Raw genomic sequence first — 15,189 nt, forward strand, 5'->3', positions numbered from 1 at the left:
GAGCTGAGAAAGGTCTCACAAGAAGACAGATGAAAGAGGGAGGACATCACCTGCTCTAAATACTTTCACCCCCTCCTATATCATAGGATTATAACTGTACATTTTAGCCCCTCAACAGCTACTCAAGGACTAAAACTAATTTAAAGGTTAGTTACAGACAATAAAAATCAGAAAGAAGTGAAGGGAGGTAACTGAATATTTATCAATTAAACCTCTAAGCATTTATTATTTTTGGTGTAGTATCAGGGATATTAAACACAGTTACGTGTTGGGTTTAAGCATCACATGTCTTTTCTGAAAATGTTGTGTAACAGCAGGTAACTCATGTAACAACAAGGCTTTGTACCACGAAGACACAATTTTCCTTCCTTTGCAATGAAACTACATGGGGCTTGGGGTACCCACGCAGAGGAACAGTTTCGGACTGAGCTGAGAGTTGTGCTGCTACTTGCTGCTTCACCAAGATTTGAGTCATGTTCCTCCTGTCAAGTTAACAACGCAGCAAGAACAAACAGTTAATCAATTCAGCTGCAAAAGCCACCGGGTGCTCTCCTCTCCTCCTTCCTAGGGCTCAACAACTACTGTAACCCAGTGGCTTAGTTTTACTTCTTCATTTTTCTATAAAGCAAGGAGGGGAGTGCAGAGAGGGCATCATTCTGTGAACTGTTGTCAAATTCTTTGGGCCAAGACCCAGAAGCATGTGAGCACCTGTTGTTTTGAGACCTTTTACGAAACGTACCCCGAAGTTAGACTACAGCTGAACTGTATGAGCAAGGCTCTCTTTTGAAAAGCAGAAAACACAGGTTGTTAAAGCAATAGTACCTGTTAGTTGGAGTAAAAGCATGTATAACTGGAGAAGAAGTATTGATGTTAACTTAACTTTTCTAATAGGAAGAGAACTGAAGAAGAGTTAGGACAAAAGGTTTACCAGGAAGCTGGGAACAGCACATCACCAGCACTAAATTGAAGCAAGCAAGCAAAAAAAGAAAGTAACTATGTGAAAGAACACTGCTTCCTCCCCCCAAAATTGAACGCTTTGCTTTCTCTTTTCGCATGAAAGCACGGGTTTGTATTTTGTGACTCAAAACTAAATATATATTTTTAAGTGTTTCTTTTAATATTAATATATCTAATTAATATTTACTCTTTTCTTGATAATAGCTAGTTTTAGGGTAGGATAAATAGATCATGGAAATGTTTTTAACAGTACGACAGTTAAAATGAATGATTACTTGACTTTAGATACATCAGTGGATCACCTTTATCATGTACTTCAGGAATACTTAGTAATTTATAGACTAAACAAGGGATTCTAGTAGGGAGCAGGTAGATGCCGCTTGGATCATTGTGTTCCTGCTTGGAACTAGCTTTCAAACATACGGCCTGTATTTTCAGGTTATAGACCTGCAAAGGCTAATCCAGAGAAAACAACAGAGTAGTAAATTACAGGTGAGAAAAGAGGAAAAAAAAATCAAGCAGATACAACTGCGTAGTAAAGAGACTCAAGAGAAAGAGAAGAAAAAGCCACACACATGAGCTTACCTTGCTTGAACGTGACTATTAATTGGTCTTGGGAGATGCAGAGTATGAGAGAAGTTATCTCACTGTGATGGGCTTCCAGAAGGCCTTCAGACATCCTCCTTGGGAAGGATTTGATAATCTTGCATTTATAAAGTTGTGATGATTGCTCACCGTTTGTGCCCAGCAGTGAAGGGATCTCATTGCTGTATGTGAAAGCAGAGGACTAACGGATGGCAGCTCCTCTCTCCTGCTGTTGGCACGGGGAAGCCCAAGACGGGTTGTGGACACACGGCAGCCGTTGTGGGTGGCAATGGAAGCAAGGAGATAGCTGGCGGGAAGTGACAGCTGGAAATACGAAAGAAAAAGCAATTGGGATTTGGAAGCGACAGGTGGGAGCAGGAATCAGAAAACTATAGTTAAGACCTCTGAAGAGGCAGGAACTAATCCAGGCCTTGTTGAGTAAGTCCATTGGAAGGGCAACTTGAAGAGGAGACAAAAAAGGAACCAAGCAGGGAGAATATGATAACGATAACATCGTGTGACTGGAAAGCAAACACGAAGGGGAAGTTCCTACTTCATCAAAGCTGTACTTGTTTCTTAGCCTGACCTACACTGGAATATTCACCTGTGAATGCTACGCTGCATGTATAAAAGAGTGGCTTGGCTGTTACTTTAAGAGCAAAACAGAGCTGGCCGTAGCTGTGAAGCTGCAATGAGCTCTTCCATGACAGGTGGACAGGAAAGGGACAAAAAGGGTTATTTAAAGTCTGCTTGCTCGTAGTGCAGTGGCAGGTGTGCTGGCAGGCGGCTGGGCTCAGTGACCTTCTAGAGCTGCGCTCCCGCTTCACCGAGCGCGCGGGATGTGACTGACAGGGCCTCTGTGCCCTCAACGCGTAACGTCCGAAGTCATTGCTTCGGGTTACGTTCCAGCTAAGGGAGACAGCGCAGGGAGAGGGAGGTCGCCATGTCCCGAATGCAAGGCAGGGCGGAAACGTGGCCGCGCCTCACGCAGCCTCTCCAGGCACAGGAGGTGCCGGGGCTGGCCCGGAGGAGCCACCTCAGCAGCGGGACTGCTCGGCCCAGCACTCACTTTGGGACCATGTGGGGACGGTGATTCCAAATGCCACCCCCCCCACCCCCCCCCCCGCCATTTCCCCTGGGGGTCCCTGGCCGTCCCCAAGGCGAGAAGAGGGACCGACCCCGTCCCTGACGGCGGCACCTCACACGGCGGGGGCGGCCCTGAGGGGACGCGCGGGCTTCGAGCGCGGCGCCCACACTGTGGCCGCGCGGCCACGTGCGCCGGGCTACGGCCGCGGGGCGCGCGCGCGCGCATGCGCGCCCCCCGCCCCCCCCCCCCCCCGCACACCTGCGCGCGCCTCCGCCCTGCTCCCTCTCCCCCCGCCCACCGCCCTTCTCCCGCCTCTCGCGCCGTCCTCTGTGTCTCCGCGCCGAGGCCCGCCCCCCGCTCCCTCCGAGGGCGCAAGGCGCGGCCAATGGGCGCCCAGCGTGGGGTGGTCGGCGGGGGCGGGGCTGGCCAACGGCCTCTCTGCGGCTGCGCTCGGGCCGCCCGCGGCGAGGAGGAGGTGTCCGCGCCTGCGTAGAGCGGCGCGCTCATCCTCTCTCTCTGAGGGGAGCGCAGAGCGCTTGCGCGTTCCGCCGCCCGCTGCCCAGCGCCCTGGAGGGGGGCTTGGTGCGCCTGCGCGCTGCGGCCGCCGTCCCCCCTGTGCCCCGGAGGGGGGGGGTTGCTGCGCATGCGCGCTGCGCTGCCCGCCCCTCGCCAGCAGCAGCAGCAGGAGGAGGCGGCGGTGGTGGTGATTCTGGCTGTGGGGAGCGTGAGGCAGTGCGAGCGCCGCTGCCGCCCCCTGTTATCCGGGAGCCCCAGGTCCGGGCGGAGGAGGCCGGAGCGCCCCGGCGGCGGAGGGAGCCAGAGCGGCGGTGGCAGAAGGAGCAGCAGCAGCAGCAGGAGGAGTCTGTACCCGGCCCCCCCCCCTCCGCTCAGTCCCGTTACAGCCCCCCTCCCTCCGCGCTCCGCTCCGCAGCCACCAACATGTCGGCGCCGGCGGCCAAAGTCAGTAAGAAGGAGCTGAACTCCAACCACGATGGGGCCGACGAGACCTCAGGTGAGGCCGCGCCGGGGGCGGGAAGGGAATGGCGGCAGCCGCCGCGGCCTCCGCCTCGCACCGCGCCGCACCGACCGCCATTTTCCCCAGCCACACGGGCCGCGGCCGGGCCGGAGGCGGGAAGAGCGCGGGGTCGGCCGGGCGGATGTGCAGGCCCCAGCAGCAGCAGGAGGAGGCCATGTTAGCGCCCTTTTGTCTCCGCTCCCCGGCCCGGCCTCCTTCCCCACGGGCGCAGGCGGGGCCGGGCGGGGGGCGCTGCGGCCTTGGCGGAGCAGCGGGACCCCCCCCGCCCCCCCTCCCGGAGCAGCATCCGCGGAGCCTCATTGTGCTCCGCCGCCGCCGCCGCCATGATGCTTCGCCGCCTCCTGGTCTCGGCGCCGCCGCGGCCGCGTGGTGCTGCCCCGCCGCGCGGGGATGGAGCGGCGCCGGCTGCGCCGCCGGGGCCTGCCCGCCCGGGGAGCCACGCGGTGCTCGGGCGGCGCGGCGGTGGAGCCGCCCGCGCCGTCCCCCACGTGCGATCGCGGCAGCTCCGGGATTTTTAAAGGTCGCCGCGCCGTGGGTTTCCTCCCGGCCGCCGCCGCGGGAAGGGCGCAGCGCTCCCCGTCCATCGAGCCCGCCGTCGCGCCCCGCGGTGCTGCGCCCGCTGGCAGCTCCGGTCGCACACGTGCTTTCCGTAGCCGGTCGCTCCGCCGTCGTGGGGAGAGGGGCAGCGCATCCACCTGGCGAGCGGGGAGAGCTGTCGCCTAACGCGGGCTGAGCCGTGCGGGAAACTTACCGGAGGAGGAGTGAGCGCGCTGCGCTGCTCCAGCGACTTGCCGCTGCCGTTCATTCATCGCCCGGCGCGATGGGTAAACAGTCCGCCCGTCACCGAGACCCGCGCCGGGCTTTGTCGAGGGAAGTTCCGATGAGAAAATAGCTGTCAAACGGCGACTTGGAAGTTTTTTTTGCTCGTGGCCGTCCGTCCGAACGTTCTTGTCGGTTTTGGCAGGTGGCGTGTTCCCAGTTACGCTATTTCCATTGAGATTACTGCCTTCTCCGAATTATTTAACGTTCCTTCAAATGCGTTGGTCTCGGCAAATACAGCTTACAACTTTTAAATTAAATTGTTACCAGTCTGTCATGATTGACTTAAATGATAAGTTGACTTGTAAAGCTGTGTGGGGCAATGTGAGCTGTGATTTCTGGGGTTAAACTTGCTCTGAGTGTGGTCTCGTCAAACTTTTCTGCCCTTCAGCCATAGCACACCCTGGAAGTAGCTGAAGCTTTAAGGCCTAGTAATGCTTCTGACATTAAGTAGAAATACCTGCATACTTCTAAAGTAGATCACAAGAAAAGGTCTTAAGGGAAAATCCCAGGTGACTTGTCAGACTTGAGAATGAAGGGATTTTGATGCATTTTCATTTGTTTTTCAGAAAAAGAGCAACAGGAAGCAATTGAACACATTGATGAAGTACAGAATGAAATAGACAGGTAAACATTGACAAACTTCTAAAATGTTTTAGTAGAAATTAATATGTTACTTTCAAAAATAAAAATATTTAGTACAGTAAGCACTCGGTAGTAGTTCTCCCTCTCTTCAAACTCTGCCAAGATATGCTTGTGTTCTGACATGAGTAGATGTAAGAAGTATCTGTGTATGATAAAAAAAGTCGAAGTAGTATCCTGCTTTCTCGTTTAATTGTGTATAACTAAAAAAGGTAGAACTTGAGTTCAAAATTCTAAATTAATTGTGATAGTTTTGATACTAGAGATTTATTTCTTACTGGTTTTTCAAGTTAATGTGTATGCTAGTTTGCAAAACTATTTTCACATTTGTAAGCAGAACCAAAAACTTGGGTGAAAAAATAGCTTTTATTATATTATACTTTTTTTAATATTTATGCACTTGTAGAATAATATGTAGAAAGTGTCACTGAAACATGAACTTCATATGCCAGAACTCTCTGTGGGTTCTGTGCCGGTATTTGCCTGGGTCTTATCTCCATCCACGTTGCCCTACAAAGCCTGCAGGTGACTGTTGAGGCTCTGGGCACGTGAAGCTGTTGCAGTATCAGGGCTCTGCCTTTTTACAAACCCAATTAAATGTTACGTCTGAAGATTTTACTTGTGTGGGGTGCAGAATTGCTCTGTTGCAGCTTGCTTGCCTGCCCGGAAGTTGTAAAGAGCAGGTGATAGTGTTACGTGTTGTCCGTCTTGAGGTCGTTTGCAAACAAAACGTGTAAGAGGTAAAACAGTACTTTGCTTTGCGTAAATAAAGGTCTGTCCCTTGTGTAATGTTGCAAAACATACAGTGCGCTCAGAAAGTTTCATTAAGATCACTGAGATTGCTTCTGGTAGTGCATTTCTTAACGGTCGTTACAGGTTTGGGCCTCAGTTTTTTTTCTTGAGATGCTTCATTAGTCGAACATGGCAGACTAGTCTAATCAGACCCGTTCCGGTTTTAGTTAACTACTGATGATGCAGCTTTAAATTTCAGTTCTCTCTCCTGTGGTTAATGTGGCTCTTTCTATTACAGACTGAATGAACAAGCCAGTGAGGAAATTTTGAAAGTAGAACAGAAATACAACAAACTCCGCCAACCATTCTTCCAGAAGAGGTCAGAATTGATCGCCAAAATCCCAAATTTCTGGGTAACAACATTTGTCAACCACCCACAAGGTATATTCTTAATAGCCCTTGCTTCTGTAAATTCAGTGTTTGCTTGCTTGTTATGTGAGTGTCTGGCAGCTCTGAGGGTTTTCTAGAACTGTTCCTGGGCATATGTTTAAACAGAAGCCCTGCTTCATATGCAGCACTGCCTTTTTGTCCTAGAGTGCATTTTATCAGCTTTTTTTTTCTTGCATTTGTTGACCAAAGGAGCATATTGTTGCCTAAAATCCCATTGGTTTTCTTTCTGCATTTAAAATGACAAGTTTCCCACTTTTCTTAGTTAATTGGACCCTTTAAAGAGGTCCAGAAAGAAGGATTCCTGTTCGGTTTTTGTTTTAATTGGAGGTGAGCTCTGTAGGACCCTTGACAACAGACTTTGTGAGAGGACAAAACAAGTTTGTGGATGGCTTAGACTGGGCAAACTGCATGTGAGAATGTGTTTCGGAGAAAAGCAGATGTGTGTGGATAGCTTTTGCTGCTTTTTAACGTTGAACTACAACAAGCAAACGTAATGTTGTCACCTCGGTAAGTAGCCTGTTGGCTGGTAACTCAAAAAACTGGGCTGTAAGAAGTTGGCTTGGACAGATGTGTTGGTTTTCGAATCTTACTTGCTATCAGGTTCTTGTATTTCATCTTCATGATAGACATTTCAGAGGTTTGTTAACGTGGGATTCCTAATTCTGTCCTAGTATCTGCACTGCTGGGAGAAGAAGATGAGGAAGCACTGCATTATTTGACCAGAGTTGAGGTGACAGAATTTGAAGACATCAAATCAGGTTACAGAATAGATTTTGTAAGTACCTTAAATAATTCCTTCACTTGTGATTTTTTTTCTGAGTTTTTTGGAATGTAATTGCGTGTTGGGTGGGAGTTTGTAACTTAATCTCTTCAGTTACCTCTTTACTACCAGGTTCGACCTGGCATGTGTCTTTACATTATGTGGGTTCTAACTCTGCTTTCAACTCTGCAGTATTTTGATGAGAATCCATACTTTGAAAATAAAGTTCTCTCCAAAGAGTTTCACCTCAATGAAAGTGGAGACCCATCTTCAAAATCAACTGAGATCAAATGGAAATCTGGGAAGGTAGGTACCTCTGCATCTGGGAGAGACGGTTGGTGCTCTCTGTGATACCATGACTTTAATTATGTTCCTTTCACCTTTTTTTGTTGAAGCTGCCTTGTCCGCCCTTCCCCTCTCGACCCACTTTCCACTTGTCCCCGTACATAGCTCGTGCCTGTCTTGCAGGGTTTGGAGTACCACCTGTACGTGGAGATGTGTAGTGAATTCTCTTGCTCAGTTGAGCGCCACCGTTAAAACAGTGAAAGTACAAGTATGACCAGACGGAGAGATTGACCCGTGTGTTAGCTTGTCTCTCCTTGGCGTGGATCTAGGCTCTGTGTTTTGTTTGTTGTTTTCTTAAGAGAACTGTTACATGAGGAATTCCGAGGACAGCAGGGTTTTGGGGGGTCCGATAGGGGCGTGTGGTTTGTTTTTATCTTTTCTTTTTCCTCAACTTCATTTCCAGACACCATATCTTGGGAGAAGTTGCAGCCATGCAATAATGCGGGCTTGTCTTTCATCCAGACAGTATCCAAACATACTTAATTCGCTGTAGTGAGTTTCTGTAAAAGTTGGGAGCACTTTCAGGTTATCCTGAAGATTTTGAAATGAGTGTGTTAAAAGTAGAACTGAGGGTTGCAGTTAAGTTGCTTGTTTTGTCACCCTCAGGTTGAGAAGAAAACTTAATTTTTTTTTCATTAAGAACTAGGACTTTTTATTTTGTACAAGAAGTTACAGTCCAGTACAAACCAGCTCAATGTGATCTTTACAACATACCACAAAATCGGTGCGAATTCTGGTATTGTTCGTCATTAAACAGTCTAAACCTATAAATGTTGTGATTCTGTCAAGAAAGCAGATGCTCGAAGTTTGGAATTGCCATATGATCAGAGAAAGAATGGGTTTAAATAGCAGATAGTACTTTTCAGACTTAGCAAACAGATTGTTGCAAATTTATTAAACTTCTGGGGAAAGGGTAGTAGGTATGGGACTCCTGTATGTTCTTGTGACCGTCTGTTTTAGGAGTTTGTGTAGTTTTTTTCACTTAGTACAAAGAGTGGCCTGAAAACTTCAGAGTGGGAAATCTTAGGATAAGAAGGCTAAGCAGTTCTTGGACTCAAGCTAAAGACAGAGCTTGGAGGTGTGGAGACTGAGCATTTCTTAAATTATGTGTATGCAGTAGTTGTAGCATTTGGCTACAATTACAGCTGCTCTCAGTAGCATTTAGCCATTGTGAGATATTTTAAATGCAGTATGTCATTAAACACTTGTCATACTTGTGCTTCCCTGTGATAGGAAGATCATGTGAATTTGCAGTATTTCGGTGGAGGTCATTAAAAGAAACAGGTGGTTTTACTGTTTTGTCATGTTTGTGTTGCTCAGTAACTTCTGCGAGTTGTTTGGGTTCCAACTGTTTCTTAAAGACTTCTCCCTGAAAGAGGGACTAGTGACTTCTTGTGGTTGTTTAGACAAGTATGATTCTAAATGGTGCTTATTTAAAAGAGTAAAAAAAAAAAAAAAGGGCCACATAAAGACCACTTGTTTAGGGAACTTCTTAACTTTCTTTCCAGGATCTGACAAAACGTTCAAGTCAGACACAGAACAAAGCCAGTAGGAAGAGGCAGCATGAAGAGCCAGAAAGCTTCTTTACCTGGTTCACTGACCACTCTGATGCAGGGGCTGATGAACTAGGAGAAGTCATCAAGGACGACATCTGGCCAAATCCGTTACAGTACTACTTGGTGAGTGTAGCACTGAGGTGCTGGTCCGTACCCGTCGTAGCACTGTGCAAGTGGAAGTGAATTTGATCGCTGTAGGTAATGTTGCGTACGTGTCTTTAAGGTTCCTGATATGGATGACGAAGAAGGGGAGGGAGAGGAGGACGATGATGATGATGAAGAAGAAGAAGGATTGGAGGATATTGATGAAGAAGGAGATGAAGATGAGGGGGAGGAAGATGAAGATGATGATGAGGGAGAGGAAGGAGAGGTGAGTAATCTTACCCCTTACACCTTCCATCTCTGGTGTATGAGAATCAACAGGAATTTATAAGAGGGATCTTGTAAGATTACTGAGCCGTTGTTACAACAGTAAAATAGTTCTTTTCTGTGCAATCACCGACGGGGTTTGGAGGGGAGAAGCAGAACTGTTACTGCCATAACTGGTGGAGTGGTTTTGGTGTAGTAATAAGTGTGTTTGTGTATATGAGACAGTGCAAATCAGTAGTTGTAGTAAATTTGTAAGGGAGGTGCTGTAGAAGAACTAGGATATTGGTGTAACAAAATCCTTATTTTTAATTAGTGAGCACTCTAGCAAGGCTTTCCTTGTAAATAGCTCTTGTTGATGCGTCCAGTTCTGTCATCGTCCCACCTGTTGGTTTATTTCTGCTTATGGCCAGCTTTGCTGAGACCCTCTGGGTTCAGGAGTTGGACATTTCTGTTTGTACCAAGTGGGATTCCAGGGACAGCCTTTAGGGCGTTGGTAACCTAAAGTTTAGAATGTCTCTGTTCTTGTAACTGGGCGTGGTGTGCCTGAATTTCAGCAGCAGAAAAAGTACGTGTCTTGAGATGGGGCTGTTGGGGGCACCAGAGTACTGGGCTCTATTGTGTAACCTAGAATTTCGCATCTGAAAGTCGAAGCAGTTTGCTCTTTGGGGTTTAAAACGAGGGGGGAAAAAAGATGACCCCTTCACTTTCTAAATGTTAAACTTATGTCAGTGTTGGTGGTGATTCTCTGTAGTTTGTCAAACCTGACGCTTCTTCGTTGGGACGTCCAGTTATTAACTGACTTCTGTGTAGGTCGGTTCTCGCAGCAAGCGTTCCTGCTCCTCGGTGATCATCGTGCAGCATGCTATGAGTAACGCTGTGGGGCTGCAGTCTGTAGGGTAGTGAAACAATTCTGGTTATTGCATTTGAAAGTTCATGTATCTGAAATTTAGCGATTAGAATTTTTTAATTGTTGCTTATCTTTCAACAGGAGGATGAAGGAGAAGATGACTAATTGAACACTGATGGATTCCAAACCCCCTTTTTACCTTTTTAATTTTTCTCCAGTCCCTGGGAGCAAGTTGCTGTCTTTTTTTTCTTGTGCTCAGTCGCCTTGTTCTCTTGAGGTCTCTTTTTCTCTCCTCTACACCATGGTTCACAATTTATTTTGGGGGAAATACCTTGAGCAGAATACAGTGGAAAAGAATCTACCGGTTTCTGTTTCAAGTTCATTTTTATCCCTTTCTGTCTCAAAACAAAAACTGTTTATGGAATCAACACACCATGTTCTGTGGGAAAAAAGAAAACCTTCTGCTCCCTTCACTCTGCTGGAAGCTGAAGAGTGCTAGGCCCCTGTGTAGTAGTGCATAGAATCTAGCTTTTTTCCTTCTTTCTCTGTATATTGGGCTCAGAGATTACACTGTGTCTCTATGTGAATATGGACAGTTAGCATTTACCAACATGTATCTGTCTACTTTCTCTTGTTTAAAAAAAAAGAAAAAACTAAAAAAAAAAAATAAAAATAAAAATGGGGTTATAGAAGGTCAGCGGGGGTGGGTTTCAGATGTTTGGGTGGGTTAAGTGGGCATTTTGACAACATGGCTTCTTCTCCTTTGGCATGTTTAATTGTGATGTTTAACAAACATCCTTGCAGTTTAAGATGACACTTTTAAAATAAAATCTTCTCCTAATGATGACTTTGAGCCCTGCCACTTGATGGAGAATCAGCAGAACCTGTAGGATCTTATTTGGAATTGACATTCTCTATTGTAATTTTGTTCTTGTTTATTTTTAAATTCTTTTTTTTTTGTTTCACTGGAAAGGAAAGAAAGATGCTCAGTTTTAAACGTTAAAGTGTACAAGTTGCTTTGTTACAATAAAACTAAATGTGTACACAAAGGGACTGGTTGGTCTTCACTGAAAGAAACAGTTTTAATACCCTGTTTTGAACTTGCTTGTAGTTTCTTGGCATTTTTGGGGGCATTTGGTCAGTATTTATGTAGTGCAATGCAACCTCGTGGTTGCGTGGACTGGTAATCAGTTCACTTAGTTTCCACTATTTCAGTACTTGTAAAATGTTTCATTTGGTAGCTACTACTGCACACTCCCTTTCTTGCATTGCCTGACCCCGTCAGACAGGGCTGTAGGTGCATATGCCTTGTGTGAAGCCAGAGGTTTATATTCACGTTTTGCAAAAAGAAAAATCACGTGATTCTTAGACGATTTTTTTTTAAAGTAGTAATTTGCAGTACTGTATCTCCAGTAAATCAGTTTGCATGAAAATATCTTGCAAGCTCAGAATAAAAAGATCAAGGGGTCTTAACAATAAGATGTGGGTGTTTTTATAAGTATTTTCCGTTGAGAATAAATCTGAAGTGCAAGCTAATTGGGGGGCTATTTCAAAGAGAAAGATTCTTAGCAAAGCTCGTGTATAAAAAGTTGCTACTTCACTGCTTTCTTTCTCCTTGGTAGCAGCATGTATATATGCTTCAGATATACTGTACACTTGCTCATTTTAAGAGACTGCTTTTGAGTAGCTTGTAACAATTTCACGTAGAGGTTGTTGGTACTGGTGTTCCACAAAGTGTAATGAAAGTTGTTTTAACATGCTGTGCTTTTGAAATATTTAAAAAAATGTTGTATCAGCTAATCTAAAATTCAAACAGCTAGTTCTCTTTGGATGTGTAGAAAAGACTGTCTTCTGGGAAGACTTGCTGTTATATTCTCTGATTCCTTTTCCTCATAGAATTTGCTGTAGTCAAATTCAGCTTTTTTTTGATGCTTACGAATACACTTAGCAGAACAAGATCAATCTCGATTTGAGACATGCCCAAATAACGTGTGTGGGGGAAACATCCTCTACGTGTCTGGTCCAGCTTGGATTCAATCCAGTTACCGGAGACGAGACAACGTCCAGTCTGCATGTGGTCGATGCAAAAATAAGGCAACCATTTACATTATTCCATCTCAACAAAAGCTTCTGCCCTGATCCTGCTTGCAGAGCAAAGTAAAATGTTAATTAGTAATGGTTTCTTGCCGTCTAGAGAGAGAAGGAACAAAACCTATGAAGTCTATAAATTTTAGATCCTTTCATTTGATTCCTTTTTGTTGTAAGATTGAAAAATGCTTCCTGTTGTGGTAGAGGGTTGATGTGCTATTACTTGCCATGATGCCTCATTACTTAATTTTTATGTAGTCCTAATTGATTGTAGCTCTTCAAGATTTTTTTTTTCCTAGTCCTTAATGCTTTAGGAAAAATATTGTGCCATTGTTGTTACACCCCTGTTGGTTACTAGCAGAAAATGTATAAAAAAAACTGTTTTGGAAGTAATCAAAGCTTCAGGTTCTGTAAAGTCAAATACCATGAACAAGAAATGAGAAGTCTGGATAATGAAATGCTACTTCTGAGACTTTCTTGCACATTCTTTAGGATTTTACAGGGTGCCAAAACACACTACTGTACTGATAATACTGAATTTCCTGTGAAACTTCAGGGTTTACTTCTGGCAACTGCTAAAGAGTAAAGTGAAGTGCTAAAAGAATAAACCATCTTTGTTAAGTGTAATCTTAATTATTTTTTTCCCCAGCAATGGAAATGAGTAGGGATTAACACATTTCTCTGCAACGCTGAAGAAATACTACAGCTGGCTAACACGTGCTCTGACTGTTCACTTACTGTCTAATTTGGCTGCATATATGTAATGGGTGTCCATTTTTACTTGACTTAATTTGTATGTGCATATAAAGAGCATTTAAAGGTGGATGTCTACCTTGCATATGAACGGGAGATTCATTCTTATTAAATAGCTGTCTCTATCTCTCAACTCTCCACTGGTGCTTGAGCTCCTGACATCCAGTTCATCCTTACAAGTGAAACTTGTCACAGGTGGAGCCGAACTTGGGCTTTATGGCCTGAATTTCCAGGGTTAGACTAGAGAGTTGGCAGCAATTCAATAAAGGTGAAGCTACTCTGCTGGGGCTGTATGACTTAAATGACTCAAAGGTTATTTTCAGTTTGAAGTTCAATTGCTATAAATGGAATCTTTTGTCTGTAATTTCTAGTGCCAAAGGAAAGCAAATACATCCATGTGTGTGTCAATACAATTAGAAAGGTTTGGGGTTTTTTTAAACATTATCTGTGTGCTTATTCATACTTGTCAACATAGTTTTTGTCCCTGTAAACAAGCATTATCTGAATCGATTTCTCAGTCATTTATGCCATTCGTTTGAATCTGTAAGCTTCTCTTTGTACCACACTCTAAACCAGGTGCATAACAACAGTACTTTGTTTATTGGATACTGTTCCTGAATTTTGAAGCCATGCTTTTTTTTTTTTTTTTTTTTTAAGAGACTGAAATCAATGAAATAATTTCTTTGATGTACCTTCAAGATATCCTTCTGTTTGAAGGAATTAAAGTACATTTAACTGTTGCTTGACGTTACCATTTCTAAGAGTCTTTTTCAAAAGAATCAGTTATTAGTCCCAAACTCGGCATCCTCTTTCAGGGGTGAGGCTGATCGCACTCGCTCCTCTGATGGATATCAGGTGCCCGGTGCACTACGAGTGACCGGAGGTCACAAGTGACTCTGGAACAAGATGCTTGCTTCCTCCGGGGAACAGATTTATGCTTAATCTTTTGCCCTCCCTCTCCTGAATTAGAAAGGGAAACTTTAAAGACTTTTCTCTTGATCATCCCCTTCGAGTGAGTGCACTCTAGTGCGGGGAGTCCTGACACACCCGGCTCCCGGTGCCTCAGCAGAGCCCGTGGGACTCCTACGTCCCCAGGCGCTGCCGATCCCGGCTCTCCGCCGCACCGGGCTGGAGCAGCGCTCCCGCCGGCTGCTCCTGGTCGGGAAGGAACGTAAAACCGGAGAGTTGGGCACGGTGAAAAGCGGGGGGCTCCGGGAAGCGAGGCCATCCTTCTCCCGCTTTTTCCCCCGCCCTGTTTCAGCGCTCGCGTAACCGCAGGCGAAACGGCGAGAGGCTTCCCGGGAGCCGTCATTCGTCTGCAAGCCGGTGCCGCGCTCGTCCCTTCTCCTCGGGTGTAGCGGAGGACGGGGGCTGCCGGTTCAACGGCAGGGGATGCCTTCGCCCCCAGCACCCGCTGGAAAGAGACCGCACGGCTCGACCCCGGGATCGGGATCCGCCCCGCCCCGCCGTTCGGAACCCCCCGCCCGCCCCCGGGCCGCTCACACGCTCCCCCTGCCCGGCGGCGGCACCTGGCGGGCTGGCCCGGGCTCCCGGGGAGTCGTGCCCCGCGGGGTCCCGGAGGGGCTGGGCAGGCACGTCGTGCTCCCAGCCGTGACACCCATCCACCCCGTGGGACAGAGGGTGCCGAGCGGGTAGGAGCTGCTGACCCCCCGCACCTGCCCCCTCCACCCGCGGGACCTGCAGGGGACACCTGAACCACGGCCCTGGGGTGGCCGGGGATGCTGGAGGCCGGGGACATCTCTGACCTGGGGGGAGGCAGAGGGCTGCCAAGCCAGGGGACGCGTCCTCCTTGCACTCGGGATCCCCAGCCATTGACCAGCCCCATCCCTCCAGGCTGGGGAGCTCCTGCAGCCAGACTGTCCTCGACCAACGGCTCCAGCTCCCCAGGCTCCCTGAGCTGCTCCCCCAGCCCCATGTGGAGGGTACCAGACTCCAAGGAAAGAGGGGGAAGCCCCCGTGTGAACCCCGCGGGCAGCGGTGGGCAAATCGACCTCTGCTGCCACCGAGGGCTCTCACCAAATTTCTTCCCGGCCGGCCGAGGCAAACGCAGCCCTGATCCTCGTCTGCTGGGACAGGCTTTGTTCGCTGAACTCCTCTGAAACTCAATCCACACCTACCAGTTTGACTTTCCCCTTTCCGGTA

At 47.2% G+C, this 15,189-nt stretch overlaps 1 protein-coding gene across 1 annotated transcript; it reads left to right on the plus strand.

Moving 5' to 3' along the window:
• Positions 1–3,518: 3,518 nt before the first annotated feature.
• On the plus strand, positions 3,519–11,234 carry SET (SET nuclear proto-oncogene). The gene is made up of 8 exons (XM_086475643.1): positions 3,519–3,641; positions 5,054–5,111; positions 6,157–6,299; positions 6,980–7,083; positions 7,261–7,374; positions 8,922–9,092; positions 9,193–9,339; positions 10,327–11,234. Exons 1-8 carry the CDS (start codon positions 3,569–3,571, stop codon positions 10,348–10,350), a joined length of 834 nt encoding a protein of 277 aa, XP_086331769.1. The 5' UTR covers positions 3,519–3,568; the 3' UTR covers positions 10,351–11,234.
• Positions 11,235–15,189: the final 3,955 nt, after the last annotated feature.

This window comes from Leptosomus discolor, chromosome 19, assembly GCF_034619465.1.
Source record: "Leptosomus discolor isolate bLepDis1 chromosome 19, bLepDis1.hap2, whole genome shotgun sequence".
NCBI lineage: Eukaryota > Metazoa > Chordata > Aves > Leptosomiformes > Leptosomidae > Leptosomus > Leptosomus discolor.

What these genes read in the sequence shown, in the direction of transcription:
- SET (XM_086475643.1), top strand. Translation starts at nt 3,569, where the DNA reads ATGTCGGCGCCGGCGGCCAAAGTCAGTAAGAAGGAGCTGAACTCCAAC. An exon ending in ATTTGTCAACCACCCACAAG is followed by an intron (nt 6,300 to 6,979) that starts GTATATTCTTAA and finishes ATTCTGTCCTAG; the next exon opens with TATCTGCACTGCTGGGAGAA. An exon ending in ATCCGTTACAGTACTACTTG is followed by an intron (nt 9,093 to 9,192) that starts GTGAGTGTAGCA and finishes CGTGTCTTTAAG; the next exon opens with GTTCCTGATATGGATGACGA.